This window comes from Cebidichthys violaceus, unplaced genomic scaffold, assembly GCF_023349555.1.
Source record: "Cebidichthys violaceus isolate CVI_PGR_0920_01 unplaced genomic scaffold, fCebVio1.0.p SCAF_14, whole genome shotgun sequence".
NCBI classification, from domain to species: Eukaryota; Metazoa; Chordata; class Actinopteri; order Perciformes; family Stichaeidae; genus Cebidichthys; species Cebidichthys violaceus.
The window spans coordinates 13,457,046-13,484,178 of record NW_027176307.1 but is presented as its reverse complement, the minus strand read 5'-3'; the positions used below and the strand labels follow the sequence as shown (position 1 = coordinate 13,484,178).

Below are 27,133 nucleotides of genomic sequence, written 5' to 3'. Positions count from 1 at the left end.
TGGGAAAACACACAAAGGCAGGAAGTGACGTAGTCATCGTGACACCACCTGTTGGTTTGTGGACTGCTGGTTTGAAGCCTCGAGTTCTGCGATTTAGCAATCGTCATCTTGGATTACGGCCGTCGCCATGTTGTTTTTATGCAACCGATGAACGGAGGTTACCATACATGGGATGCGGAGGAGCGACGTAGAGACGCCGTATCTAGTAGCAGCAGCGGCCTGTCAATCACAGTAGCCCCGCCCTAAACCATACCCTGCTTTACTGTCTGTTTGACTTTAAATGGAGTATCATGTACTAAATGAACATCATGCTGTATTGAAGAAGACTTGAAACTAGAGATTGAGACCATAAACTCATGTTTACAATGTTTACTGAGGGAATAAATCAAGAGAGAAGTAGAGTCATTTTAGACTAGACTTCTATACAACCAGAGGAGTCGCCCCCTGCTGGTCAGTAGAGAGAATGCAAGTTTTAAGACACTTCTGCATCGGCTTCACTCGGCAGAACCAGAGGTAGGCAACTTCAAAATATAACAGGAAACCAACTAAACAAAGTTAATGACAATAGGTCAATTAAGTCAAAAAAGCAAATAAAAAAAGCACCTTTAAATTTAGAATACTTGTACATTACAGCTTTCCGCTTCCTTTGAGATCAATCTCCACCTTTAGAATAACCTGTAGGTTCTTCACCTTTAATCCCAGCCATGTTAACACCTATTTTCCCCGATTGGCGCGACAAAATGTCTTGGGAACTGGGGCAAACTCTGTGTCTGTGTGGTGAGTGCGATGGGCACAGAGGTTAAGCCTGAAGGGGAGGTCCCGGCAGTCAGCGGGGAGTTAAGACGCTCAGTGCGACTGGTCTCACATGTCAAAGACAGCAAGCCAGCGTTAATTAGTCCAGCAACTCTGCAGAGGGCGGCACCGCATTAATTAGCATAAACCGGCCGGAGGGACCTGCTGCACCCGTCGAGCTTGCATCACTTAGCATATTTAGCATGCCTTCAAGTGTGTGTGTGTGTGTGTGTGTGTGTGTGTGTGTGTGTGTGTGTGTGTGTGTGTGTGTGTGTGTGTGTGTGTGTGTGTGGGTGGGTGGGTGGGTGGGTGTAGGAATGTTTTGGTTTCGCTTTGAGCGCTTGCTATGTGTTGTACAAAATGTAATCCATGCAGGTGTGCTGTGTGTGACGTGTATGGTAATGCGTATGGAAATTTTGTATATCTCGGGTCTGGATGACTGGAGCTCTTCTTCTGCTGCTTATTACTTATTTATTCAGCGTTATTTGCTTTCTGGAGCACGTTGAGAGGAGACATGAGCTCAGTGATGACAGCATAAAGGCAAACGCTTAACTTGAGCGACCTTGACATACAGTCAAAACAGGAAAAAATAACAGCGTCAAGAGCACTTCGGCTTTCTCTGATCCCTGCACTGTATGACGGAATTATGGGCAGAAAGCTTAGCGGAGCCTGAAATTCAGAAGATCAGGTTTGTAATGTGAACTGTGAAAGTAGGAGATTTTTAATGCATTTCTCCACCTAGACTTTAATATTTCTAATGAAGGCTAATAACTGACAGTATACACCCACAGTTAAATGTAAGAAACTGAAACACTGAGGTACAGGCTTTAAGGATTAACCACAAAGGCTTTCGGCAAACAGCGAATTAGGGTTCCGGCTAAATTAAACCACTAATGTAATCTCAATATTAATTAGCGATTATGAACGTTATTGTAATGTAACCTTGAAAAACATTTGAACACAGTCTTCCGACTGCTCGTTTGAATATACCTGCAGTGTGTGTACGCAGTGTAGTGTGGACACACAAACACTTAATAAACCTTGTTCCCCATGGAACATGTTTTATTTCAAAGGGACAATTGTGTCCCAAAACACAAATCTTCTTTCCACCCTTTAAAAATGGCTCATAGCTGTGCATCACCGTATGCCGTGCAGCATGCTTTGGTTATATAGTGTAAATAATAATGCTGGCAATATTCTTTATGATTGTTGTTGCCAACAAATCCCATGAAAAGATCAAAACTACCAACGTGATAGTGTGTCTGTCAACACATTTACGAGTTCCAAAGCCCGTCTCTGGCCCCCATCCCCGTTCATTCCTACAGAAAAAAATTCAAAACAGATCACAAATATACAAATTAATAGAAGGCTAGATGATTGTTTAAACAGAAAGGTTCTCAGCAAACATTACTCAGAACAGAAGAAATAGTGCATTTATGTGGGTTCCAGTCAAAATAAACTTACTTCCGTTGGGATTTATTAACAATAAGAAACACAAAGAACATCGTTAGACTTATCCGTTAACCCCTTAGTTACAGGATTTGGCGTCTGGACGACGTCTTCTTTGACTCACCTGTGCTGTGTTTTTGTTGGTGCAGGTCAGATCTCGGTGGAAGGCTTCGCCAGGTATCTGAATGGGGAGGAGAACAGCATCATGCCCCCTGAGAAGCTGGACCAGAGCGAAGACATGACCCTTCCCCTCCCCCACTATTTCATCAACTCCTCACACAACACATACCTCACAGGTACGCTCACACACACACACACACACACACACACACACACACACACACACACACACTCAACTTGATTTTTTTTGTAGTGACTGATTGCACTCGTGCATCATTTATTCTTCTACACGTGGACGGATCACTCGCTCATTTAGAAATATCCCCGACTTCACGCCTCGCAGGTCAGTCAATCAAACGCGCCTGTGCATATCAGGCCCCCTCTTCTTGTGTTACCTCTCCAGAGGTTATCCAATCAAGTCATGCCATGATACTCAGTTCATTGATATTCATGAGTTAAATATTTCTTTGGACTTGGTAGTCACAGTAACTGGCTCCCGGCAGTGCACAAGCATGGCAGGCTTTATGCAGAGGCCATTTTCTCCTCAATGGATATTAGAATTCATCTATTCAAATCTATTCTAAGGGGAACTGGAGAGCTTTGAATCTTTCAAGTGGATCAAATTTCTACAGCGAGGGGAAAAAATTGAATTTTTGTAACAGGGCGGACTCATGGCCTGCGAAATGAAGAAATGAGAAAAACAAACAACAGGTCCTTGATTCTCTCCTCACAAACAGTTTTTCATTATGTATTTTTGATAGGCAAATTGTGTTATTATTATCGTAGGTAGGCACGGGCAATGCAGAATCCATTTCTGTCCTTGCAGTGTTTATGTACAACTTTATAATAAAGGTCCCCACAGCATGATTAGACTGACAGCAGCTCGTGCTGACGTATTTCCATCCTGGTAACTGAAAGCAATGTTTTAACACAATGACCTTGTTTAGTAAAGAACGTGTTTTGCCCCCAAGGGGTTCAGACAAGGTTGTCTACCGAAAGAAGAGAAAGAAAGAGTTGAGAGGAAAAATGTAGGAAAGGAATACAAAATAAAATGGCGGGAACGATTGAAGTGAGAACACAGATCTCTCGCTTTGGCGAAGTCCCAGCCGTGCTGCAGGAAAAGCACGCTGCTAATGTGCAGAGATAATTGCATCGCTAATGGTGACGGGGTGACGATGAGATTGGCCTGCTTCAGATAACTCCAGTTGTATTGTTTCTACTGTATGCTAGCAGGTGATGCGGTTAATGAGCTCTTGATAGGTGGTGGTGGGGGGGGGGGGTTCTTTAGGGATCAATAGAACATTTACCTGAAGTGCCGCGTTCATGTGTGTTTGCAGCCGGCCAGCTCGCGGGGAACTCTTCGGTCGAGATGTACAAGCAGGTCCTCCTGTCCGGGTGCCGCTGCATTGAACTGGACTGCTGGAAGGGCCGCACCACAGAAGAAGAGCCGGTCATCACTCACGGCTTCACCATGACAACTGAAATCTCCTTCAAGGTAACACAAGGAGAGCAGATTGATTTGCGCATTTTAAGGTCTTTCGGTTCAGATAGAAGAGAGAGAGGGGGCTTCTGGGTAAACGGACCTCCTGGACGGATGGTGTAATCCACGTGTTCTACACATGATCCACTTGCTGCATTTAATACTGATTAGTATTTGTGTTGGGCCAACTTTCTGTGTGTTAGTTCATTTGTGGTTTTAGATATTTTAGAATTAATATAGGTTGCATCTTTATTTCCTGTTGAATACATTTTATATAAATGATTAAGGTTACATGCAAGTGTATTGGCAGCCAGCTATGTGAGCATCTGTATCTTCAAACATGGCATCTTTATATTGTAGATGGTTAATTTTCTGTATTAAAATTGTAATCCTATTTATTAGTTGACACCATAACAGCAACAGCAAACACTCCTCGAGAAGCTACTTTTTGTCATAAATACAAACGAAGAACAAGTGATGTATCCGTTTACAGAGCAGCCAAACAAACTCGCATTGTTTTGATAAAATAATCAGCCATTAATAATCGCGACAGGGATCTGATTTCATGCTTCAGGCGGGGCGAATAGTTTTCCGCGTAACAGCATGGCGTAGCAGAGTGAAGCCCGTCACCTCTTCATCTAACAGCTCACTGATCCTTCTTCTTCTATTACTCCTGTGCCAAAATCTAAATATTATTATCTGTAACCGCTTCCAGCAGGGCTGCCCAAACTTTCTCCCTCAAAGGTGGCCAAAACTCAAAGTTAATGGTGATCCACTGGCCCACCTTTTATGTTGTATTGTTAAGTTTACTTCATTGAAATGCCCTTTTTTCCTCACCTCATTCGTGCCACACTGACTTCCTGCACAAAGTACAGTCTCCCTGCTGTGCTCAGTTTATGATAAATAGTTAATAGCTACATATTTAAAGAGCATTTTTACCTCCTAAAAAATTTAAACAGCATAACAAATGATTCATATTGTAATTATTATTTTTTTAGCTAAAAACTTCTGCCGGGCCAAACTTTATTGGGGGCCAACTTTGGCCTGCAGGGCTCACTTTTCTTTCCAGAGTCAGTTTCGGGCCGATCCCATGAAAATGAAAATGAAACACGTCGACGTTTATTATAACTGCTGTGACAGACACATGGTGTGACTGCTTCACTAAAACAAGCCGACCCGTGTTTCGCTTGTTGAACACCTTTATTGTGAAGCAGCGGTAGTAGGAAGTGTTTTGCACGAGCAGCAACTTAATACAGCTCTGACACGATGTAAAAAGAGTCATCAATAAGATAACATAGCGCTGGATTACATGCAAGCATCTGTGAATGTAAATACAGGGGAGTTTTTTTTCACTGCGGAATAAACGCTCACCATAACTAGTCTCAAAAATAGAGTTTGATTCCATGAAAATGTTAAGGATTCAAGCTTAAATATGTAAACACAGAGTCAGACACCGAAGATGAAAGTAAGAATGGGGGGAAAGCAAAGTGGGATGAAGAAAAAAAAAAAAAGTGGGTCATGTTTTCAGCAGATGGCAAATAGTACAGGACAGGGACTCACTGAAGGGCCCTAAAACAAAGTGCTGAGGGGCGCTCAATAGAAGTCCCGGGAGATGAGAAGACACAGAGAGACACAATGCATTCATAGCAGGAGGAAGGTGTGAAAATCTAAGGGCAGAGTAGGTGTGAGGAGGAAAAAGAAAGAACGAGGCGGGTGTGCATTGATTGACGTTCTAATGAGAGCAACAAAAGAAGCAGAGCTGGCTTAATGGAATATCCCTGAGAGCGAGACGCAAAAAAAGAGTTTTGAGACGCAGGCGATGGAAGCTACAGATGGAGAGGGCTGAGTCGCAGACAAAGATTTTTATTGGAGGAGACGGAGCGAATGGAAACGAATGCATTAAGTGAACTGACACCGTTGTTAATGACGGTGTAATTGACTTAGACAATCAGAAACCCGATATCAGATGTTGAGCCGTCTCCACGGGAGTCGAGCAGCGACACCGCTTCACGGCTCGGCTCCCGTTTCCGTAAAAGCTGAAGTTTTGCGTGACGTGAATGACTTGAGCACATCGAAATATTGCGATAAACTTAACTGGATTTCCTTTCATTTGGAGGAAGGCGGAGTGTAATTTTTTTTGTTTTTTGTAACGCCATCTTATCGCTCTCTCTTCTATAGTTATTGATGTCAAAAGGTTTGGGCCGTGTTCTCTGAGGTAAAGCCACTCTAGGAAATAAAAAGGAAACCATATCACTGTAAAGGGATGTGATTCTGGCTGCTATACGAGCTCAGGAGAGTTTTACAGTTTTATTTTCATCATATTATCACATAAACTAACTGTTAACATTCATTGTTTTTGAAGCGCATTACATTCACTCAAATAAATAACATTCTGCCCTTAGGACTGTGTGTATTCCACATCATTTATAGATATATTATCAATTCTTCTTCTTTTCTGTTTGTGTTTTTCTTAGGAGGTGATCGAGGCTATAGCGGAGTGTGCCTTCAAGACCTCGCCCTTCCCCATCATCCTGTCTTTTGAGAACCACGTGGACTCGTAAGTACACAGGACGAGCAGTCGACCTCATTGATCGGCGCCGTCCGTCGTCCGACGGGTCGGCATGGACAGGCCCCCGATCAGCCATTTTGTGTGCATCAGCTGTGTCAACATCTTTTGGGGAGAAAGCTCTCATTGGTTGTTCCGTCCTCTAATGGCTCCAAAGGGGCTTCTTAGGAGTAACATTCAGTGCGTTTTGTTATTCAGTAGACAAACCATGATGGTGTGTGTGTGTGTGTGTGTGTGTGTGTGTGTGTGTGTGTGTGTGTGTGTGTGTGTGTGTGTGTGTGTGTGTGTGTGTGTGTGTTTGTTTCCGTCTGTGATGACTCCCAGACCGAAGCAGCAGGCTAAGATGGCAGAGTACTGCCGGTCAATATTCGGAGACGCGCTACTGACCGAACCTCTGGAGAAATACCCTGTAAGTACACAAGATGCTCCAACACACATTTGCCCACACATACATTCACACTTGCGGGGGTCTCTCTCTCTCTCTCTCTCTCTCTCTCTCTCTCTCTCTCTCTCTCTCTCTCTCTCTCTCTCTCTCTCTCTCTCTCTCTCTCTCTCTCTCTCTCTCTCTCTCCCTCTCTCTCTCTATCACACACGGATGCATGCGACTTGGCCAGCAGCGAGGATATTCACCGGATATTATCACACAGATGAGTGCACCGACAGGCGTGTCCTTGAACACTGCTACACATGTACATTCAGGAGCCTCGACATATATGTCCATTCATTTTTGCCCGCATACTACTGCTATTTCCCTTTCATTCGTGTCCTCTCTCTCTCTCCCGTCTCCATCTGTCTCACAGACAGCAACGTATCGACATGTCCTCCAGCACCTGGCACACTGTGTTGTTGCTGTCTTTCCTCTTTCTGTCACTGCTGGCACGCTACAAGTTGGCCTCCTGGACTTTACCTCCGTCTCTCTCTCTCTCCAGTTTTCATTCTCATTTTCAATCACACACACACACACACACACACACACACACACACACACACACCTTTGGCTATTTACGTGCCATGGAAGCCAACTTTTAGTTCGTCAACCCCGCAGTCATTTTTATTCCCCTCTCTCTGTTATCGCGGGAGAGGCCGCAGACGACAGCCGCGCAGGATGGAATGGAAGTGTTTTTACGCCGTAATCCTAACGCGGCTTTTCTTGGCAGCCACCTATCTGTCTCTCCTCTGTTGCCATGGCTACCAGTCAAAAGCTTGCTTTGTCTCTTTGTGGCCAAACTCTTTTTTTTTTTTTCCCTTCTTCTTCCCACAGGCGTCTTTGTGTGTAATGACGCAGGCACTTTTCCTGAGGCAAATGTTAGACACTTGTCGCACAAACTCTCGAGCGCACACGCGCTCACTCTCACCGCGTCTGGGGAAGCACGCATGAAAACGCGACACATGGACAATTCTGCACACACGTGTGCTTTAAACATAACACCCCCCACCCCCCCTCTTTGCACGTTACTCACCCGGGATGCCTTGTCCCTCTTGATATAACGCTGTGGAGCAGCTTAAGTTCCCAGCAGCCCTCTGACTGGATTTGACATTGAGGTATTATCTGGGGGAAGCCTTTCGAATGGAGTGGCTGAGGAAAGCAGGAGAGAGATATGAGGAGACAGACGCCGAGGGAGAGTCAGAGAGAGAAAGAGAAAGTGCTGTTGAGGAATCAGATTTCTACCACTGAGCATGTAATAACTGGGAAAGGTGAGTGCAATGACAACCACTCCCCTCTGGCATTGAGACGGGCGTGTGTTCAGCGTATCAAATGGGATATCAGCTCCGTTAGTCCACGGGGGCCGGGGCAGATAGGGTAATATAGCTCGATTGGTTTCGGCTTAGCCGTAGGTGAGAATAAAGAGGATTACGGTTTTCTGAGAAATTCAAGCCCCCCCCCCATTTATCTGCTCTCCACAAAACTGTCATTGGTGGTGAATAGGAGAGACTGGGGGGGAGCGTTTGTTTGTTTTTTTCAATTAAACCGAGAACAGTCTGCTCTTTCGGAAAAAAAATGACTTAAAAATTGGATTCACCGTGAACATGTTTTCTCGTTTGTTATATGGCTCTCATCACTGCATTCATTATGTTGATGAAAGCTGCATTGCCAACACAGATTCATTCTAACTGCTGAAAAAAAAAATATGAAATATGTTCAGAAATTAATCTATTTTTCTTCAGTTTTGTTGAGGCTTAGTTTTAAGCTGCGGACGTACCAGAACTGGCAAGACGAGATGTGCTCGCACACCGAAAGCAGGCGGGATTGAGAATAATGTGGAGGAAGCATAAGATGCTGGAGCTAGCGTAGCTAGCAGGACTTAATGTTGGGCATAGTCCTCTACTTGTATTCTAGCATGTAATTAAACAAACAAGAAGATTAACAATACTTACAGGGTTCAACAATCTCAAGTTTTACTTGCCAGGTTATCAAATAACAGCAACGACTACAGTTAATTGCCATGTTTAATCTTCATTTAAGTAAATTAATCTTTAGTTTTGCCCACATTCTCTCACGCCACCCAATTAAACTCCTGTTTACAGCATGATTGAAATGCTCAACTCATCAACTGCGAAAGAAATGATGTGTTTAATTCTTTTTTACCACTTGAGTTGCTAGATTTACAAGCCCGGCGTTGCATTTTACTTGCTCCAGGCAATCCTTATTATTGAGCCCTGTAAGTCCAAATGGAAAAGTGTGTCCCTTCCATAGTTTCCATAAAAGTGAACCATGACCTGATGAGTCTGCTGGAGGCGGCCGGAAACAATCAGAGGATGCACAGACGGCTAAATAAATAGGCTTTATTGGCATTACCTCAATGTAAAAATACTTAAAAGTCCTGCATTCAAAATGAAACTTCTGGAGAATACAGAATTATTATTGGCAAAATGTACTTTTTTCAAAAGTAAAAGTACTAATTTAACAGAAAATGACTCCTGTGAGTGATATATCATTTGATATTGTATTATTGAATCATTATGACCTTTACTGTCCTAGTTGGAGCCAATTAACTACTGCAATTATGCCATAATTATGTTGACATTAAGTTGATCTGAATACACAAATCTAGTAGATCTAGTAATCTAGTAGTAGTCTAGTAGTAAAGCTGTGACATAGATGTAGTCGAAAATACTCAAAACGTACAGTACTTGACCTCACCACTTGTGTTTAAGTCTGATCTGCCTCTATTGACGCCCTCTGTTCACTCCCTCTGTACAGCTGAGCAGAAAAGACGTCCGGGGATTTGGGGAGCTTAATTGAATCCATCCGAGTAAATTGTAGTTCAATCAAACAGGTTTAGCGCTGTGCAGTCAAGATTACGTGCCACATCCAGCGCTGAACCGGTTCCATTTAAGTGGAACAGTGTGAGTGAACAGTGTGAGTGAGTCTATCTTCATCTTTTTATCACTTCCCAGCCGCCGCAGCAGAGCGGTGTAGATGGACTCGTGTGTGGCTGCTGGGAAAGTGGCTTAAGTTTGATCACTGTTAAAAAAAAAAAAAGTTTTGTTCACAGCTGATAAGTTGTAAACTCCGTTGGCTGTGAACTGATGTGTGTGTGCGTGCAACATCACATAATGCATTATTAATATCCCTAAACACTGTGATCCAAAAGAAGTGTTCCCCATAAATAAATCAGAGATCTTCCTACTTCTTGCCAGCTCCCTTGAGAGGGCGAATGTTTGGGTTTAACGCTCAGTTCCCCCCCCGGGAAGCTGATTTTAGTGTTGAAAGTGTAAAATTTTGAGCTGTTACATCAACAGAGTTTGTAACGCTCAGGGCCAATCCTCGCGGTCACTAACAAGCTCTGCTCGGCAGAATCTTCCTCCAAACATTTTCAGCAGAATGACATTTCTTCTTTTTTTTTTTATTGCCATGAATTTACATTGTGAATGACTCACTCAGTAAACAACTGTAGTATTTCCTTCCTGTAATGAGCTACTTTGTCTCTAATATAGGGCCGTAATGGAGCAATCCTCATTTGTGTTCTTCTTGCGTTGAAACATTTGTCAGAGCGCTCGTCACCAAAACAAATCCCACATTTCCTCGTCCCCCTCATCCAGATCATACAAACATACAAAGCTGTATCTTATCCTCTGTCTTTCTTTATTTAGATGACCTCATTATCATTTTTAATGACCTCTCTGTGTCCGCCGCCTTCTCCCCCCCCCCCGACCAGCTGGAGTCCGGCGTGCCTCTACCGAGCCCGATGGAGCTGATGGGCAAGATCCTGGTGAAGAACAAGAAGAAGCACCACAAGACGGACGGAAGCACCAAGAAGAAGCTGTCGGAGCAGGTTTCCAACACCTACAGCGATTCCTCCAGCGTGTGTGAGCCCTCCTCCCCCAGCGCAGGTACGGCACACTACGGCGCAATCGCAGTCCTAACAAACAGAGCCATCTAAGCAGCCTGACCGTCTGCTGGGTCCAACCGTAACACGGGCCAGCACCTCCATCCTGTCCAGAAACCGAATTGCTGGAGCGAAACAGTGCTATTGTTTATCATTCATCATTTTCATGGCCCTCTCCATCAGTTGACGGTGTTATTGGCTGCTGCATGCACTGCCTGTCAGGCGCGTTCACTGCCGGTCGCCGGGGCGTCTTAAACACCAGCCAGCAGTGTCCGGCAGTACATTATTACCTTAACTGTCTGCTGAACTTTCATACATCTCAATTTATGGATTTTTATATATTTTCCCAGCTGCTCTCTGGTTTTAGTTTCCCTAAATCGTTCATGTCTGCATTGTTGTTGGCTACGCTTCGTATGTGTCCTTTCAGTGTGTGTGTGTGTGTGTGTGTGTGTGTGTGTGTGTGTGTGTGTGTGTGTACATGTACATGCATGCTTCTTCTTTTGTATTTTATATTTCCCAGCATTGATTCACGTTCGTACATAACGGATATCACGCCGTTGTAAATTATTGCAATCAATCACCTTTTAGTTTTGTTTTGGAGGAGCTGAGCCGCAAGCTTCATTGTCACTCTGAGACGCACTGCTGCCCCCTGGTGTAAGGAAGTAAGCAGCACAAGTGTTTCCGCTCCCTTTTTAACTGGCGAGCGTTGAGAGGAGTAGGTTTGCTTTCAGAAGCGGGGCACAATGACATCTGTAGCTTTTCAAAACTATTTATTTACATACATTATGGCAACCTAGAAAATTATACATTACATAAAAAAAGTCTTTGTGCCTTCGACAGGAAAGATGGCCTGAATTTCTGTATTATTAATGCACTAAACCTGAGATTTTATTGATATTTTCGATACAGCTGAACAGTTTAATGATGTGAGATATTTCAGTATGAAGGACGTATGAGTGTGTCAGCGTTTTCATGAACTCCTCTCTTCTCCTCTCGTCTGAATTGTGTCAGCTGGATAATAAAAGATCATAATTACGATTATTAATTCTAATGAGTTACAGCACACACGGTCATGTGACACACTGTGCTGCGTGACAGTAGACTCAACGCTAACAGAGGCTTTGGTTTGACCTATAGGGTCGTGGGATGCGTGTTTGTTGCTGATGACTCTGTTTCTTCCACGCAGGTTCAACCAAAGAGGAGATGGCAGATTCCTCGCAGCCGTCGGAGGGCGCCGAGCTCAGCCTGAGGCCGCAGGGCAGAAAGTCTATCGGTGAGTCACGCGTAGCGCATGACCTCCGATTCTGCAGGAGAGCTGCGAGCAGAGCTCTCGTAGAGAACGCCGTGGGTCAGTTCGACCGTTACTCTGCTGAAATGAATTTCCTCAGTCGGTGTGACCTCAGTGGCAGTAGATCTCTCATTATGTGGGCGCGGGGGGGGGTCAGCTCGTCCGAAACAACATTCAAATTCATTTCCTCAGTCATCCTGAGCTCGGTGGTTTGGGACCAGTCCGTGTGACACGTGTTCATGTTCTCGCTGTAGATGTAATGGAGGCAACTGATCCCAGAGTAAGACTTGTTCAACAGTCTGTTTGTGGGAATGTCAGTTTAACTTTGGCTCATTTAGCTTTATTTATCGTGTCTGTGGCCGTATTTGTGAACTCGTGTTTCAGGTGAGGTGGAGGCAGAAAGTGAGGATGAAGATGATGATGATGACGACTGTAAGAAGGGCTCAATGGATGAGGTGAGTGTTTTGAAAGTGACACTCAGCACTCAGTTCAAATAGTGGTTATAATGCAGATTTACAGCTCAGTGTGCAGTACCTGCATGTCATGTGCTGAGGCTCCCCTCTAGTGTACATATTTGGTAATGCATTGTATTTCTGCTAATCATAAAGCTCTTTTGAAATCTCTTAATTGCATTTTTTCACACGTTTCTAAGCATGTTCCTTCACTTGTTTTCACGCATTATAACCAAACCTTCTGTTAAAACAGTGTGCTGCATTACATTTAGATATCTGTGTGTGTGTGTGTGTGTGTGTGTGTGTGTGTGTCTTCATGTACAGGGGACAGCAGGCAGCGAGGCGTTTGCCACAGAGGAGATGTCCAACCTGGTGATCTACATCCAGCCAGTCAAGTTCAACAGCTTCGAGGCTTCCAAAAGTATGTAGCTCTTAGCTGAAGACTCGCGCTTGCAAAATGAACACGCTTAAGTATCTTTGTTAGTAATATTGGAAAACAACCTTTTTAAAAAACATAAATGGCTACTCCACACATCAGCGCCGTAGAAATTAAGTCTTCCATCTCCGCCCACAGAGATCAATCGCAGCTACCAGATGTCGTCCTTCGTGGAGACCAAAGCTTTGGAGCAGCTGACCAAATGTCCTGTGGAGTTTGTGGAGTATCCTTCTGAGCTTTGCTGAAGCAGCGGTTTGTGCTGCTAAAGATACTCACAATGTTTGAATGTCACGTTTAAATTCTGCTCTTCGAGCCTGCAGTGCACGTACTGCATTGCTTCTTATTGTATTCCTTATGTCAGTCTGCTCTTCATCACTTCACTCATGTCGTTCATCTGGACAGAAAAGACGTCTTTATTGTCCAAATATATAAAACTTCCCACAGCTGGGACCTCGGCTGTAATCGGTCGACACGTTGGTTGGTTGCCAACCCTTATATTTGAGTTCCTCGCTCCTGTTAGTCTTTACGAGCAAAACTCTCTCGTGACACCATGTTAATAGATTGCTGATGAGATTAATGATTAATGTAGGAACGCTCTAATTCATCATTACCCTTGAACATTAAGCCCGACATGTCCATGTCCGTCTGCATACTTAAAGAGACGCAGATGACATAACGGTGGTGGGTTTAATGGGTGAGGGTAATGATGAATTAGAGCGTTCCTAACAGGAAAGCGTTAGAAATTCTAGTATTTACAGTTGCAATACAAGTAGAAGTAGAAGAAGAAAAATGATTTGCATTGTCAAATCTGATGTTTATGTCTTTTTCGCTTCTTCTTTGACTCATCAAAGCGACGATTCTACTGAGAGATCGTCAGTCGAACCAGGCATCAAATAGTCGACTATTCGGAAGTAATCGTTGATTAGTGGTAGTAACGGCACCAGCTGCAGCATTTTCCTCAACCAGCTCCGTTCAGGTACAACAAACTGCAGCTGAGCAGGATCTACCCTAAAGGCACCCGAGTGGATTCATCCAACTACAACCCGCAGCTCTTCTGGAACGCCGGCTGTCAGCTGGTGGCTCTCAACTTCCAAACCATCGGTGAGTTTAATTGTGTGAATCCTTTATTCCCGCACACGTTTACCTTTATTATTTCAATGCATAATAAATAGATAACAATAAAGAATGCGTTTTAACGACTCGCCCAAATAAACCTTTTGTCATTCTGTCCTCACTCCACAGATTTGTCCATGCAGCTGAACCTGGGCATGTACGAATACAATGGGAAATGTGGCTTCAGACTCAAACCGGAGTTCATGAGGCGGCCGGACAAACACTTTGACCCTTTCACTGAGAGCACAGTGGACGGGATAGTAGCCAACACACTCTCTGTAAAGGTGTGTGTGTGTGTGTGTGTGTGTGTGTGTGTGTGTTGGTCTTTTTTGTGTCTGTGAATCTCTCTCTCTCTCTCTCTCTCTCTCTCTCTCTCTCTCTCTCTCTGTCTGATCCTTATTCTCTCTCTCTCTCTCTCTCTCTCTCTGTGTCTGATCCTTATTCTCTCTCTCTCTCTCTCTGTCTGATACTTATTCTCTCTCTCTCTCTCTCTCTCTCTCTCTCTCTCTCTCTCTCTCTCTCTGTGTCTCTCTCTCTGTGTCTGATACTTATTCTCTCTCTCTCTCTCTCTCTCTCTCTCTCTCTCTCTCTGTCTGATACTTATTCTCTCTCTCTCTCTCTCTCTCTCTCTCTCTCTCTCTCTCTCTCTCTCTGTGTCTCTCTCTCTGTGTCTGATACTTATTCTCTCTCTCTCTCTCTCTCTCTCTCTCTCTCTCTCTCTCTCTCTCTCTCTCTCTCTCTCTCTCTGTGTCTGATCCTTATTCTCTCTCTCTTTTGCTTTTTATTTTTCCTACTCGGTCACTCCAGATCATCTCAGGCCAGTTCCTGTCGGATAAGAAAGTAGGCACATACGTGGAGATCGACATGTTCGGCCTGCCGGTGGACACCAAGAGGAAAGCGTTCAAGACCAAGACGTCTCAAGGCAACGCCATCAACCCCGTCTGGGAAGAAGAGGCCATCGTCTTCAAGAAGGTCAGGCTCTGTTCTCAGTTGCTTGGTAACACATTTCCTGGCAAATACAAATACAGACTCACATTTGTAATCGCTGTATGTTCTTTCCATGAGGAACTGAATCAAAGATTTCTTTAAAAAGTGAACATAGTGGCGTCGTTTTGATGTACTAATGAGTGCATTCTATACCTTTTCCTCAGGTTGTTCTGCCCACGCTTGCTTCGTTGAGGATAGCTGTGTTTGAAGAAGGAGGGAAGTTCATCGGCCACCGTATCATTCCTGTGTCAGCCATCCGTCCAGGTGACAAAGTTTTGTTTCAACTAGTTTCAACAGTTTAACTCGATGACTTTTTCCACTTTTCTCAGACGGGCTAAGAATAGAGGAAATATGAAAAGTCATACAAGCCTTTCGATGTTTGAAAAACACCATCAATCAATAACATGTTTGAATGTTAACGGAAGTGAGTTGGATGCTTTGCTGCTCTGTTACTGTTATTTGTGACCCTTAATCTGACTCTGCAGGCTATCACTACATCAGTCTGAGGAACGAGAAGAACCAGTCCCTGACTTTGCCCACTCTGTTCGTGTATGTGGAAGTAAAGGACTACGTCCCGGACACATTTGCAGGTAGGTCAGGTGAACATATACAAAAAATAAAAAATAAAAAGTAAAGGTTTTCATCCAGAAAACACTGCAAGTCCAGACTCATGTTCGGTGTTAGGAAAAAGCTGATCTGTTCTCTTCCTGTTCCTCAGATGTCATCGAAGCGTTATCCAATCCCATCCGCTATGTCAACCTGATGGAGCAGAGAGCCAATCAGCTGGCTGCTCTCACCCTGGAGGAGGGAGGAGAGGAGGAGGGTGACAAAGAGGTGTGTGAGTGTATGTGTGTGTGTGTGTGTGTGTGTGTGTGTGTGTGTGGAACATTTTGTGCCACCGATCAGTTGCTGGTTGAGATGAGCGCCCCCCCCCCCCCTCAGCCAGCTGGCCACTCGCCTCATCATCAGGACCTAACTGGTTTACAAATGCAACCATATGGTAGAGAGAATGAGAAGACGAAGACAGAGTGGAGTTCCCTATGAAGATAGCAACTTGGAAAGAAACATAATGAGGAGGGATTTTTAAATGTCACCACACTTTAAAACACAGCTTGTTTCCAGCACCGAGCCCCTTAGATAACTCTTGAAGAAAACTACATTTGTTGGCTGAAATGAGACGATAGCTGATACGACTGTAACACGGTTACTCCAGCGCAACCTTTGCTTTGTTCCCCTATTCGCAAAAAGAGGATATGATTGGAGGTTGACAACCCAATAAGTTCTCTAGACATCATGTTGGACATGTGGATATAGGTCTGTAACTGAGAGGTTGAAGGTCTAACCCTGACTTAAGCTTCGCATCAATCTTAAAGGTTCCCTGTGGAGATTTCTCAGATTCAAACACATTTGTATTCGGTCTTGTTTCGGCCTCAGACAAATAAGTTTATTTCAAAACCGTTCAGGACCAAATAAACTGCCTGTGCATTGCCTGACTTATTTGTTAACATCACTACTGTGATTGCTGTTGGAAAACAAAGGAAAATTCCCCTCTGATTATCTAATCGAGACATTTCTTAAGATAGAATCTTCATTTGTTTTCTGTGGGTGTTTTTATGGGAATGTGGATCTTTCACATTAGTCTGAGGAGTGCCTCCGGGTGCACATTTTTATCTTTAGTGTGTCATGCGGGGTGGAACCGGCACTGGTCTGGTCTCGGTCATGACCTTGTCTCAGTCTTGACTACACCACCGCCAGTCGCTAGGAATCTCAAACCGCTTTTCACATGAAAAACCACCGACTAACCAATGACGAACTGAAGCGACGTGATTCACACCGTTCCTTGAGGCCGTGTTTTTGGAAATGATCCAACTACGTGACTTTCAACTACAGTTGGCAGCGACCTTTTAACTTCATCACAGGCTTCAGTTTTGAACGTCACCGAAATGCCGAGCAGCTCAAGTCCTGGCTGCTTTACACAAAGATCCAAGCGTTCGTGTCTACGGAGAGATTACGCTGCGAACACGTCGCACTAATGAGCCGTCAACACTAGCGGGAGGACGGCAACCTTGTAAGCGCCGTACTGACAGTGAAGTGGCAGCAATCTTTGGTGTCATTTTTGCGAAAGCACCCGAGGGAGAGCGCAGGTGATGGATGTAGGCGCAGTGCAACAAGGAGCAGACAGAAGGGTGATACCTGAGGAGAGATGTGAGAAGCAAGGCAGGACACGGGGTTATCTCGGGTTATAACAAGAGGGGACGGGGGGGGACGGGGGGGGGGGGGGGGGGGGGGGGGACGGGTTGTTCCTGAAGGGCTTCTATTATCTGATTTGCCAGCTGATATGATTAGCCCGCGAGGATGGCCCACGGGGTGCTGTTTCATGCTGTGACCATGGCAACAGTCACCAAAAAAGTGGTAGAGCGTGGAAAGGCAGAGCGCGGCGGTGTTGCAGAGATGAATTTAGAGCAGAGCGAGTGGAGGAAGAAGGGAGAGGATCTGGCCAGTGCGACTAGAACAAAGATTATTTATAATTGCGTTAACGCTTCAGAGATAAGAGTTTAGACTGCGAGATTCAGCCGAGCCTAAGGGAAATTAAAATCTGCAATGTTGAGAGTGGGTTACCAAAGCTATATCTACAAACTATCCTGCAGGACACAGGTACAACAAGAGACTTCCGGAAAAAACAGAAATCCCCACTCGAGGAGACGTTTCTTCTTCAAAAGAAAAAAATCTTTAGTGAATGTATTTTAAACTTCATAGCAGGCTCTGAGATATTCAGGGAATTTGTATTCAAGTTTAAACAAAAATATGATATATTTATCTTATTTCTTCAGCTGATACCAGTAGAGACATGACACGGTATATATGTCGCTGTTCATTTTACGGTGCTTGTGCGTTGACCGGATTCATCCGCGTGTTTGAATCTTTCATGTGACGGACAGGTGGAGGCAGGAAGTGATGCCCCCTCCGAATCGAAGCTGGACCAGAGGGTGACGCTGCCTGCGGAGAACGGACTGAGCCACACGCCCATCATCGCCCCGAAGCCCCCGTCGCTGGTCGGCCACCAGCCCCAGTCTGCAGGTACCGTGTGAAAACCTCAATAGACGAAGAGTCCCCTGAAGTACAACGTAAAACTCCAAATATATTGTTAATATATTATCCTATGAGGTGATACATTATGTAGTGTTGCACCTTTTATCTGCTGATGTAGAATATTTGAATCTGCCTCTCAGTATGTGTTTACCTATAGCTCATGTTGTTTGGCTCTATCTTTGTATTCTTTTGGGGGGATGAACACCGTTCTACTCTTAATATATCACAATGACGTGTGAAAATACTTGCAACCAACTGGCAACTCAACATGTGAACTTGTCTTTGGTAACCAGGCTCATTGAAACCATCAGTGAAGACCGAAGACGTCATTCAGAGTGTCCTCACCGGTAAGGTTTTCAGACCTCTTCCTCGAGCTTTGACTCTCATATCTGTGGCTCTCTACAGAGACATGACTCAGCATGTTTGCACTTCTGGTTCCCTTGTCTCAAAGTCAGTGTGTTTTTTGAATGGGGTTAGATGCCTGAGGTTACAAAACGCCATCACAGACTAGCCTGCTGTCTCTATCCTCGCTCTCATGTGACCGTGGTGTAGTTTGTTCATAGCCTAACATTTTGCTTTTTAACTTGGTGTTCATTTGTGAAGATTATCTTGCTGAACAAAACACTTAAGCATCATTAACTTCTGTTTACCACGGAGCATCATTTTATGCAAAAATCCCATCGGCTTGTTGCGGAGGGAACCATCCCTGCGCTTGTGTTCATGATTTATCACAGACTATTTTATTGCTGTCAAGTTTGCAAGACAAAAGTACTTTTTGGAGTTAATAATTAAGAGCATTCATAACCATAGAAATCATTTTAATAGCTCAATAAGTTTGTATTGTGCAAATGAATTGTCATTTTAAAGATTGTTACTCTCTTGCTCACTTTTGTCGCCCTCACTTCGTTGGTCCTCCGTCCCCCCTTCCTTTAGAATTCGAGGCTCAGACGGTGGAGGAGCTGAAGCAGCAGAAGGGCTTCGTCCGAGAGCAGAGGAAGCAGTACAAGGAGATGAAGGAGCTGGTTCGGAAGCACCACCGCAAGACCAGCGAGCTGATCAAGGAGCACACAGCCCGCGTGTCCGAGCTCCAGAGCCAGCATCAGCGGCGGCGCTCTGCCCTGCAGAAGAGCCACAAACGAGACGGTAAGAAAAGGTAGGTAGCCCTCCTCTTCTCCTCTTCTAACTGGTTTCACTCTTCACCTCTTTATTTCTCTTTTGATCATTCTATCTTTAAAGAGAATCCCCCCAAAAAACACATCAACACCACTAAGAAATAGAGGCTAGCAGCTAACGGCTTTTGTTAGCAATAAACATTTTCACTACATAGTAAAAGAAAAGAGTCTCTAGGATTTTTTTTGCTACAATAAGACGTCCGTCGCCATCATGGTTTTTTAGCCGTCGCCATCTTGGCTTTTTGGCCACCGGAGGTGACACGATAGGCGACCAAAATATTACAATTAACTTCATGAAGTGAAAACAAACTGTGAAAGGGTTAAAAGTTCTAAACACAGACAACTCCCAGACCGGACAACGCCACGGTAGCGACCTGTCAATCACAACGTAGCCCCGCCCTAAAGCGTACCCCGCTTTACGGTCGATATGACTCTAAATGAACATCATGATGTATTGAAGAAGAAGACTTGAATCTAGTGAACTCATGTTCACAATGTTTACTGAGTCTATACATCAAGTGAGAAGTCAAGTCATTCTCTCATAAGCGTCTATACAATCTGACTTATTTTCTACAACCAGAGTCGCCCCCTAATGGCCATTAGAGAGAATGTACGTTCAAGACACTTCCACATTGCCTTCACGTTTCACACTCCGAGGTTGCAGCTCAAACAAACAAACACGGGGAAGGCTGAGCTATGTGTAGAATTAGAAAGAGCGGATAAGGTTTCCTCCGAGCCTCAGGGACTCGTTCAGGACCCTTAGGACTCCATCACACGCTGAAGAGTCAGTACCCACAGCAAAGATTACAGCCAGTGTGGACCGCAGAGAGCCACTGCATAAGACAGATAACACATTTCAGCCAAGTTACTTCAGGGTAGAAGATAAGTGCTCCTCAGACGTTGTAAAAGACGTTTTATTTTATATAAAGGTCCATATCAGAAACATGCGTTTACATTTCCAGCGATAGAATGAGTTAGGACCACTCTGCTGAAAGTGGAAGGTGTTATCTTCATTTTGCAGACGTTCTGTTTTTTTTGTTGTTGTGCGTGGCTGTGTGCGTCTCTAGCCGGTCCGAGCACTCTCTGTCGACCCTGGACCAGGAGCTGTGTGAGCTGGATCAGGAGTACAGCCAGAGGCTCGCAGAGCTGAAGGAGCAGCAGCAGCAACAGCTCCTCACGCTTCGCCAGGAACAGTACTACAGCGAAAAGTACCAGAAGCGAGAACACATCAAGCAGGTACGGCGCGAACACACCGTGCCTCACACAGTTTGTAGATGTGGGGGGGGGGGGGGGGGGGGGGGTTAACAGCGGTGCAACAATCTGTCTCATGGCGCCTGTTTTCCCTTCTCTTTCTTTAGAGATTTCATATCTACACTTTTCCTGTCAACACCTGATTTTAGTGTCTTCTTTTACCGGCACTACTGACAATATACAATTATTTTGATCTGCCATTTGCATCCACATGCAACGCTCCAATTCAGTGTAGGGCCTTAACACTGCTTTCGCAATTAGTAGCAACATGGCCTAATAATTAGAAAATCTTGGAGAATAGACAATAAGATTTATCTCTTCTTCTATCATATCCAAAACTTGCTGATCCCCAAAGGCCCATAAAGTATTTATTTAGTCCACTTTTTCCTGTCTGGGCCCTGTCTGGGCCATCACACTTGTAGCTAATTTCATAATTGTCTCTACTGAACTTGTGTGCCGTCATTGAGCTCTTGATGAGTGACAGATTGAATGAATATAAATATATTGAAATCATTTCCTTATATGCCCTTTTCCCAGAGTTTATAACACCAGTTAGCAGGGCTGTACCAAATGTAAGTATTTGGCAGTCAAAGCTTCTATTGAGGTTTTCAAAAAGAAGTCTGTCGTCGTATTTTATGATGTGGGATAAGTAGATTTTGGTTTTGTTTGTGGTTATATAAATGTAAATTATGGTGCTGTGAGATCGCTGCTAAGCCGCCCCTTTAATACAGGTGCGCTCCTCCTCTTTTTTTGAGTATCTTTTCAAAATACATTTTGACTTTTGGACTTTAAAACGCTCTGGATTTAATTGAAATGTTAATCAAGTTGTGAACAATCCTATGCAGCCACCACTGGAAACTAATTCTACAAATAGTAAGATGCTAATAATATTAGTTTAGCCTGATCTTTATCTGCAACTATGCAGAAATACTGGGTCTAAAAAGAATGAATAGGCAATAGCATTCAAATGTTGATCACATGTCATAAACATAAACAAGTCCATATTGTAGCAGAGGGATAAACAAACTTGCCCTGACTTGTGCTGGACTGGATGAAGCGCTGACTGTCTCAGACTAATGACTGAACAAGTTAATGAGTTAATGCTGCTGTAAACTCCAGGTCCCCCCCCCCATCATGCTGCTGCCTGTGCACATCTTCTGTTTGTATGGTGTGGAAAAATGAATGTGTTCTGCTCCAGTACACCTGCACAGTGAGCACAGCTGAGGTGTCCGGAAGGTCTATTCAAGCGAAAGACAACAAGCGTAATGGAGATTGTGTTATTGTCCTGACTGAGAGCATAAAGAACGACTAAGCCTCTAAAGAAATCCTAGTCGACTGAGACCAAAACGGCCGGTTAGTTAGTTGGTTAGTCGACTCAGAGGGGGCCGCTCTAGTTTCCCGTCTCTTGACTCCGTTTCCCTCTTTGTCTCTCCTTTTTTTTCCAGCTGGTTGAGAAGCTAACCACTATCGCAGAAGAGTGCCAGAGTGCTCAGCTTAAAAAGCTCAGAGACATCTGTGAGAAGTAAGACCGTGTTCAGCATACAAGCGTGCACACACACACACACACACACACACACACACACACACAAACGCAACATTTGCTCCCATGTTTTCATTCTCTACATCGTCCTCTTCCTCCATCTCTCCATCTGCAGAGAAAAGAAGGACATCAAGAAGAAAATGGACAAGAAAAGGCAAGAGAAGATCAATGAAGCCAAATCTAAAGACAAGAATGTGACAGAGGAGTAAGTATCTGGTTTTGAACGTTAATAACCGACAGCTGTTGAAAGGTTGTTACACGTGTATGACCACTAGATGTTGCTAAAGCACTAAAGATGAAAATTCTCCCCCTCAGAGAGAAATTGGAGATCAACAGATCGTTTGTCAACGAGGTGGTGCAGTACATCAAACGGGTAAGAGAGGACATGACTGTGAACGTGTAGTCCATCATGATCATTGCCATATAATACGCTGGTAATATCATAACTCAACCGTGTATTCTGTGGTGCACCTCTGCCTGCAGTACTTAAACATCTGTGGGCATGGCAATATGTTATCGAATGATATGCAAAGACCTGATAGTACCTGTGTGTGTGTGTGTGTGTGTGTGTGTGTGTGTGTGTGTGTGTGTGTGTGTAGTTGGAAGACGCTCAGAGTAAAAGACAGGAGAGACTACTGGAGAAGCACAAGGATATCCGCCAGCAAATCTTGGATGAAAGGCCAAAGGTAAGACATTTAATTCAAAAAAAGAAATCTTAAACCAAATTCAAAAGTGAAATAACTTTTTATTCGTGATGTCTTTGTTGATACTGTACGCTCTTGATATGTTTCTTTAATTCTCATCACATTCTCACCATAGCACGTTTTTTAAGTTACCGGTCCGTTGCATGGCAGGATCTACCGTCGGGGCGTCCGGGGGGCTCGGCCCAGCATGTCTTTGAATCCTTGCATGTGCAAAAGGAAAATTAAAAAAAAAAAAAAAAAGACATTTTCCCAGTATTAAAGGGCAACACCACCTAAATTAAGAATTCCAATATATTAGTCATATGGCCTATGAAAGTTCAGTCAGTATTTGTGAACACGACTAACTGCCTCAGGAGTCTCAGACTGCCGTTAACGGTCGTTATCGGTGGAACTGAGCTCTGATATCGGCCAATGGCTGCGCAGCCGCCACTAGTCACGCGAGGACGTACGTGTTATGGATGCTCCATACATAGTATGAGGGCCGCTATTGCTCAAAACATCTGCGTTCATGTGATTAACGCCTGATAATAATCTGAATAACTTTTAAATACAACATTAAATGGCCCTGGTGCTCTGAGACCAGGAGAGAGCTCTGGTACTCTGGGTGCTCCAGCCATAAACGCGTGACTGTTTCTTTAACTTACTTACCAATTTGGCGTTTTGTCTTCCAAATAATCCAGCCATAACTAACCTATCCATTCACGGAATTAAATCCCATCCATCGGGATCCTCCTAACCTCGGGGATATGCACAATCCTGGCCAGCGAAAAGCCACAGAACAGCACATCGCCAATAATCGGCTATCATTTTTTTTCCCACTCAAAGTTTTGAGATCTTGAGAGTGCTTCATGTTTACCAATATTTTTAAACTGTCACAGACCGATAACATGTGTGAATTAGTTGCTCTTTAACTGGGGTGGCTACAAATGGCGATCCAGCAACCGACATTTTAAATAAATTACAAGAATTTAAATATTTTAAGACCTTTATTTGGTCGGTTGGTGCAGAATGAATACATGGATTTTACGCAGCTCTCGGGACAGTATTTTCCTCTTTAGAAAACAACGGACCACATGTGTGTTTCATAAGCGGTGACTAGAAACATTACTTTGGTTAAATCTAAATCGTCCTTGAACCAAATGATATCTCAAACTGAACGCGCTCTATGGATTCACACCACCGGGGGGCGACCTGGCCCAGGTTTAGTGAGACCTGGCTCTGGTACACTTGTGGAAAATAACAAGATGACCTCCAAAATCAAAGAAAGTTTTTTTTCCCACTGAAACATTTGTGCCGGTATCAGAATATATGTTTAAATGTCAATACCTGCTGTGGTTGCATTCGGTAGAAACAGTCTCGCTCTGTGAAAGAGTTGTTTGCTGGTGTATTAGTGTAACCTGGTTAATCAAGCTCTCTTGCTGTGGCTGCATCAGTCCTTGGCTGTAACGTGTTTCCCGGCGTAGCACCATCATGCCTCTCTGCCGGGACTTTTAGCATGACTGCTTTTTCCTTTTATGAGTTGCGCAGTTCCCCAAACGTTGTCATTGTGACTGTCATTGTAGGACGACTGCGCAGCCGAGGAGCATGGTAAGCCCATCGTTGCATCCCGGTATTAATATAGCATCAGTGCGGCGGCGTATTAATATGCAAGCTTCTACACACCTGGGACACCGACTGGCAACAAGTGACTGCGCATTGCATCTCTGTAACAGCTGAGACCCGACGAGCATTATTACCACGATGCAGAACACTGATATGAACCTTTGCCAATGGGTTATGGAATTTTTTTCACGCAAGGACGTCGAATGCGGCGTGGCTGTAAATGTGGGTGGTAATCTGCACAGCATGGCAGCGTCACAATATAACAGGGACGGCAGATTGGCCTGTGAGTAGTGAGATCACGCCCCGGTCGGAGGGCTCGTGTTTGATCCCACGTGTGGATGTGTCCTTGAGGAAGAACCGGAGGGAAAGATCGTCACCATTTTGGGTTACCAATAAGGTATATCAAATCAACTTGACGGTTTGTTCTGTTAAAAGCATAAATGTCTCAGGCACTGCTGTAACTCAAGGTTGCACAAATGACTCTTATCAGCATGCATCGTTATCTCACTTTTTGTAATATGTTTCCATTCTTCTAATTATGGACATGTAGTGTGTCACAGTCACAGCGCTAATATAATCTCATGTAATACTACTACTACATCCACTAAACACAGCAGACAGTAACAGTCATTTTTTTTCTTCTCTCTGTGATTTTCAATGGTCTAATGCAGTACTAATCTTATTGCAACACACCGCCAGCACAATCAAGATTACCTCTGCTTGCCAAGGAGACACTCCGGTGTGATCCCCTCGTTATGTTTTACTGTTGTTGTCAAGCGGAGAGCATAGAGCGCATTAACTTTAAATGAGTTTTTCTTTAAAGGCAGACGTGAATCGGAAGCGTTCTGTTGGAGACAGACGTAAACCGCTCTCTCTCAAAGCGACGGCTCCTCGATCCGTCTCAAGCGACTTGTTGTCGAGTGTGGGAGGTGCGGCGCAGACCGCCAGCCCGACGCCTCGCATTCAATACGGAGAAACGAAAGTAGTGAGACTAAAATGCTGACCAGAGGCCAGTGCTTCCTGTGGGGGACTTTCATCATCTTTTTCGATGGTTTTGCAAGAGCATTCTTGTCAATAACAGCAGAATTGCAATGATTTTAAAGTGAGACAAGCCGCGTGAAAGATTATCATCAGGGTCTAATCAGCGTGGATTTTCCTCAGACGAGAGGACGCTGTTCTCTCCTCCAATCAGACGCCGGCCGCCGTCATTTCCCCGCAAAATTGTACCTGATTATCCGTCACTCAACCGTTCGTCGCAATCACTTCTCTAGATTGACATCCGGACATTGGCAACTTTAATTCCCCCGAAGGAAAGGCTATTAAATAGTAATCAACCATCTCTGCAAAATTTGTTCTCATGCAAAGACACTCATTTATATGCAAAATATGCAAGAGATGTCAGAGAACAGGACTCTGGAGACAGCCGGCTGAGGATGCCCCGGGTTATGTTCGTTAAAAACGTCCAGGACTCTACCCACAATGCTGCGATAACAACCAGTTAAGTTTCTGTGTGGGATTTTGTGCTTAAAGAGATAGTTTGGATTTGTTTTTTAAATTTAACCTTCAAGGTGTTTTTTTCTTTGCTTTTTAAAGGGACAGTTTGGATTCACCAGAGTCCCCGAATAATACAAACAAACTAACCGATCAAGACAGCTGTAGACCAGCAACCTCTGGCAATTTCTGTTTCTGTCAAAGAAGTCTGGTGGCTTTGAGAAGAGCATCAGACAGAGCAGTCTGACTGCAAAGCAAACCAAATATTCTAAATATAGTGTAAACTTACATTGACATTGATTTGTTTTGCTGTTGCCACCTGTGTGCTGATGCTTCTTCCTGTTTCTCCAAACTTGGGGCGTGCCGACCGCCACCTACTGTTCGTACCTCATACGAACCCACTTCAAAAAATCCGAACTGTCCCTTTAAATGGTATTCAAGTGAAACCCTGTGATTAAACGGTGTTAAGCAAACCTTCAGGAAAGAAAGGAAACCAGGATGTAATCACTGCGACTCCTTGGGGTGTCTGTTGTCAACAGTTCTCTTACTGTAGAACACAAAGGCCGTGACTAGCCTTACCGGCTCCAGTCATGTTTTGTTTTTTTTGTGCCACTTTTTGGCTGCTCTGATTTCATATATCTGTTGTTTTTTTTAATCTTTAACCTTGTCAGACGATCCTCCCAGAATGCCCTTTTCTTTGAAAGGCAGCTGAAAAGACGTTGACTTACTACTTGACAGATTTACCTATTTATTCACTTCCAATGTGTCTCTTAGCTGCTATCAACACTGTGAAGTGCATCAATATCATAACCAATATCATTAATTCATCAATGCGATGCGCCCCTCCTAACATGTCCCGGTCAGGTCAGTCGATATAGCTTCGGAGAGTCGGCTAACAGGAGCTCGGCTCTTTGCATACGTGCTCTGAACTTCACTCCCAGCAGCACTTGCATGTTGCTTACATGCAGCCGAGTTAAGTCTGTTTTCCAGCCCCGCCTATTAGCATTTGAAAATGTCCTTGAGCAGAACGCTGAACCCAAAACTGCTCCCACTGAGCCAGTCATTGACCTTGCATGGCGGCTCCGATACCATCTGTGTGTGTGTGTGTGTGTGTGTGAGTGAGATGAATATGAACCCTTGTGAAGCACTTGGCTCTCGTATCTGAAGCTCTTTGTGAATGCAGTCCATTCAGCGCGGTTGAAACTCCTCAAAATTCTATTTTGAGGCAAAGGGGTTGTTGAACCCAGCTCTCTATGAGTCATTTGGTAC

At 44.2% G+C, this 27,133-nt stretch overlaps 1 protein-coding gene and 1 long non-coding RNA gene across 5 annotated transcripts in view; one reads left to right on the top strand and one right to left on the bottom strand.

The window, feature by feature from the left end:
* The window catches only part of plcb1l (phospholipase C beta 1-like), a 106,491-nt gene that overhangs the window by 67,025 nt on the left and 12,333 nt on the right, over window positions 1-27,133 (top strand). For 2 of the 4 annotated variants that reach the window (XR_011102789.1, XM_068708987.1), the window contains exons 10-32: window positions 2,391-2,537; window positions 3,699-3,856; window positions 6,316-6,398; window positions 6,732-6,816; window positions 10,568-10,742; window positions 11,925-12,011; window positions 12,411-12,481; window positions 12,803-12,899; window positions 13,053-13,137; window positions 13,891-14,015; window positions 14,157-14,311; window positions 14,835-14,999; window positions 15,179-15,278; window positions 15,500-15,604; window positions 15,733-15,848; window positions 17,954-18,092; window positions 18,398-18,451; window positions 19,038-19,257; window positions 20,344-20,512; window positions 21,973-22,049; window positions 22,183-22,272; window positions 22,383-22,440; window positions 22,667-22,753. Coding sequence is in view for 3 of the 4 variants with exons in the window: in XM_068708987.1 (XP_068565088.1) it covers window positions 2,391-2,537; window positions 3,699-3,856; window positions 6,316-6,398; window positions 6,732-6,816; window positions 10,568-10,742; window positions 11,925-12,011; window positions 12,411-12,481; window positions 12,803-12,899; window positions 13,053-13,137; window positions 13,891-14,015; window positions 14,157-14,311; window positions 14,835-14,999; window positions 15,179-15,278; window positions 15,500-15,604; window positions 15,733-15,848; window positions 17,954-18,092; window positions 18,398-18,451; window positions 19,038-19,257; window positions 20,344-20,512; window positions 21,973-22,049; window positions 22,183-22,272; window positions 22,383-22,440; window positions 22,667-22,753 (2,648 nt within the window). In the remaining variant the exon portion in view is untranslated. Of the gene's footprint in view, window positions 1-2,390; window positions 2,538-3,698; window positions 3,857-6,315; window positions 6,399-6,731; window positions 6,817-10,567; window positions 10,743-11,924; window positions 12,012-12,410; window positions 12,482-12,802; window positions 12,900-13,052; window positions 13,138-13,890; window positions 14,016-14,156; window positions 14,312-14,834; window positions 15,000-15,178; window positions 15,279-15,499; window positions 15,605-15,732; window positions 15,849-17,953; window positions 18,093-18,397; window positions 18,452-19,037; window positions 19,258-20,343; window positions 20,513-21,972; window positions 22,050-22,182; window positions 22,273-22,382; window positions 22,441-22,666; window positions 22,754-24,333; window positions 24,359-27,133 lie in introns of those variants that run through there. The other 2 variants (XM_068708989.1, XM_068708990.1) reach the window with 2 other exon arrangements.
* On the bottom strand, window positions 1,898-7,952 carry LOC137871255 (uncharacterized). Its single transcript, XR_011102790.1, has 4 exons — window positions 7,868-7,952; window positions 3,669-3,849; window positions 2,366-2,422; window positions 1,898-2,111 (listed from the first exon to the last, which is right to left on the bottom strand). It is a non-coding gene; the product is annotated as an uncharacterized lncRNA (long non-coding RNA).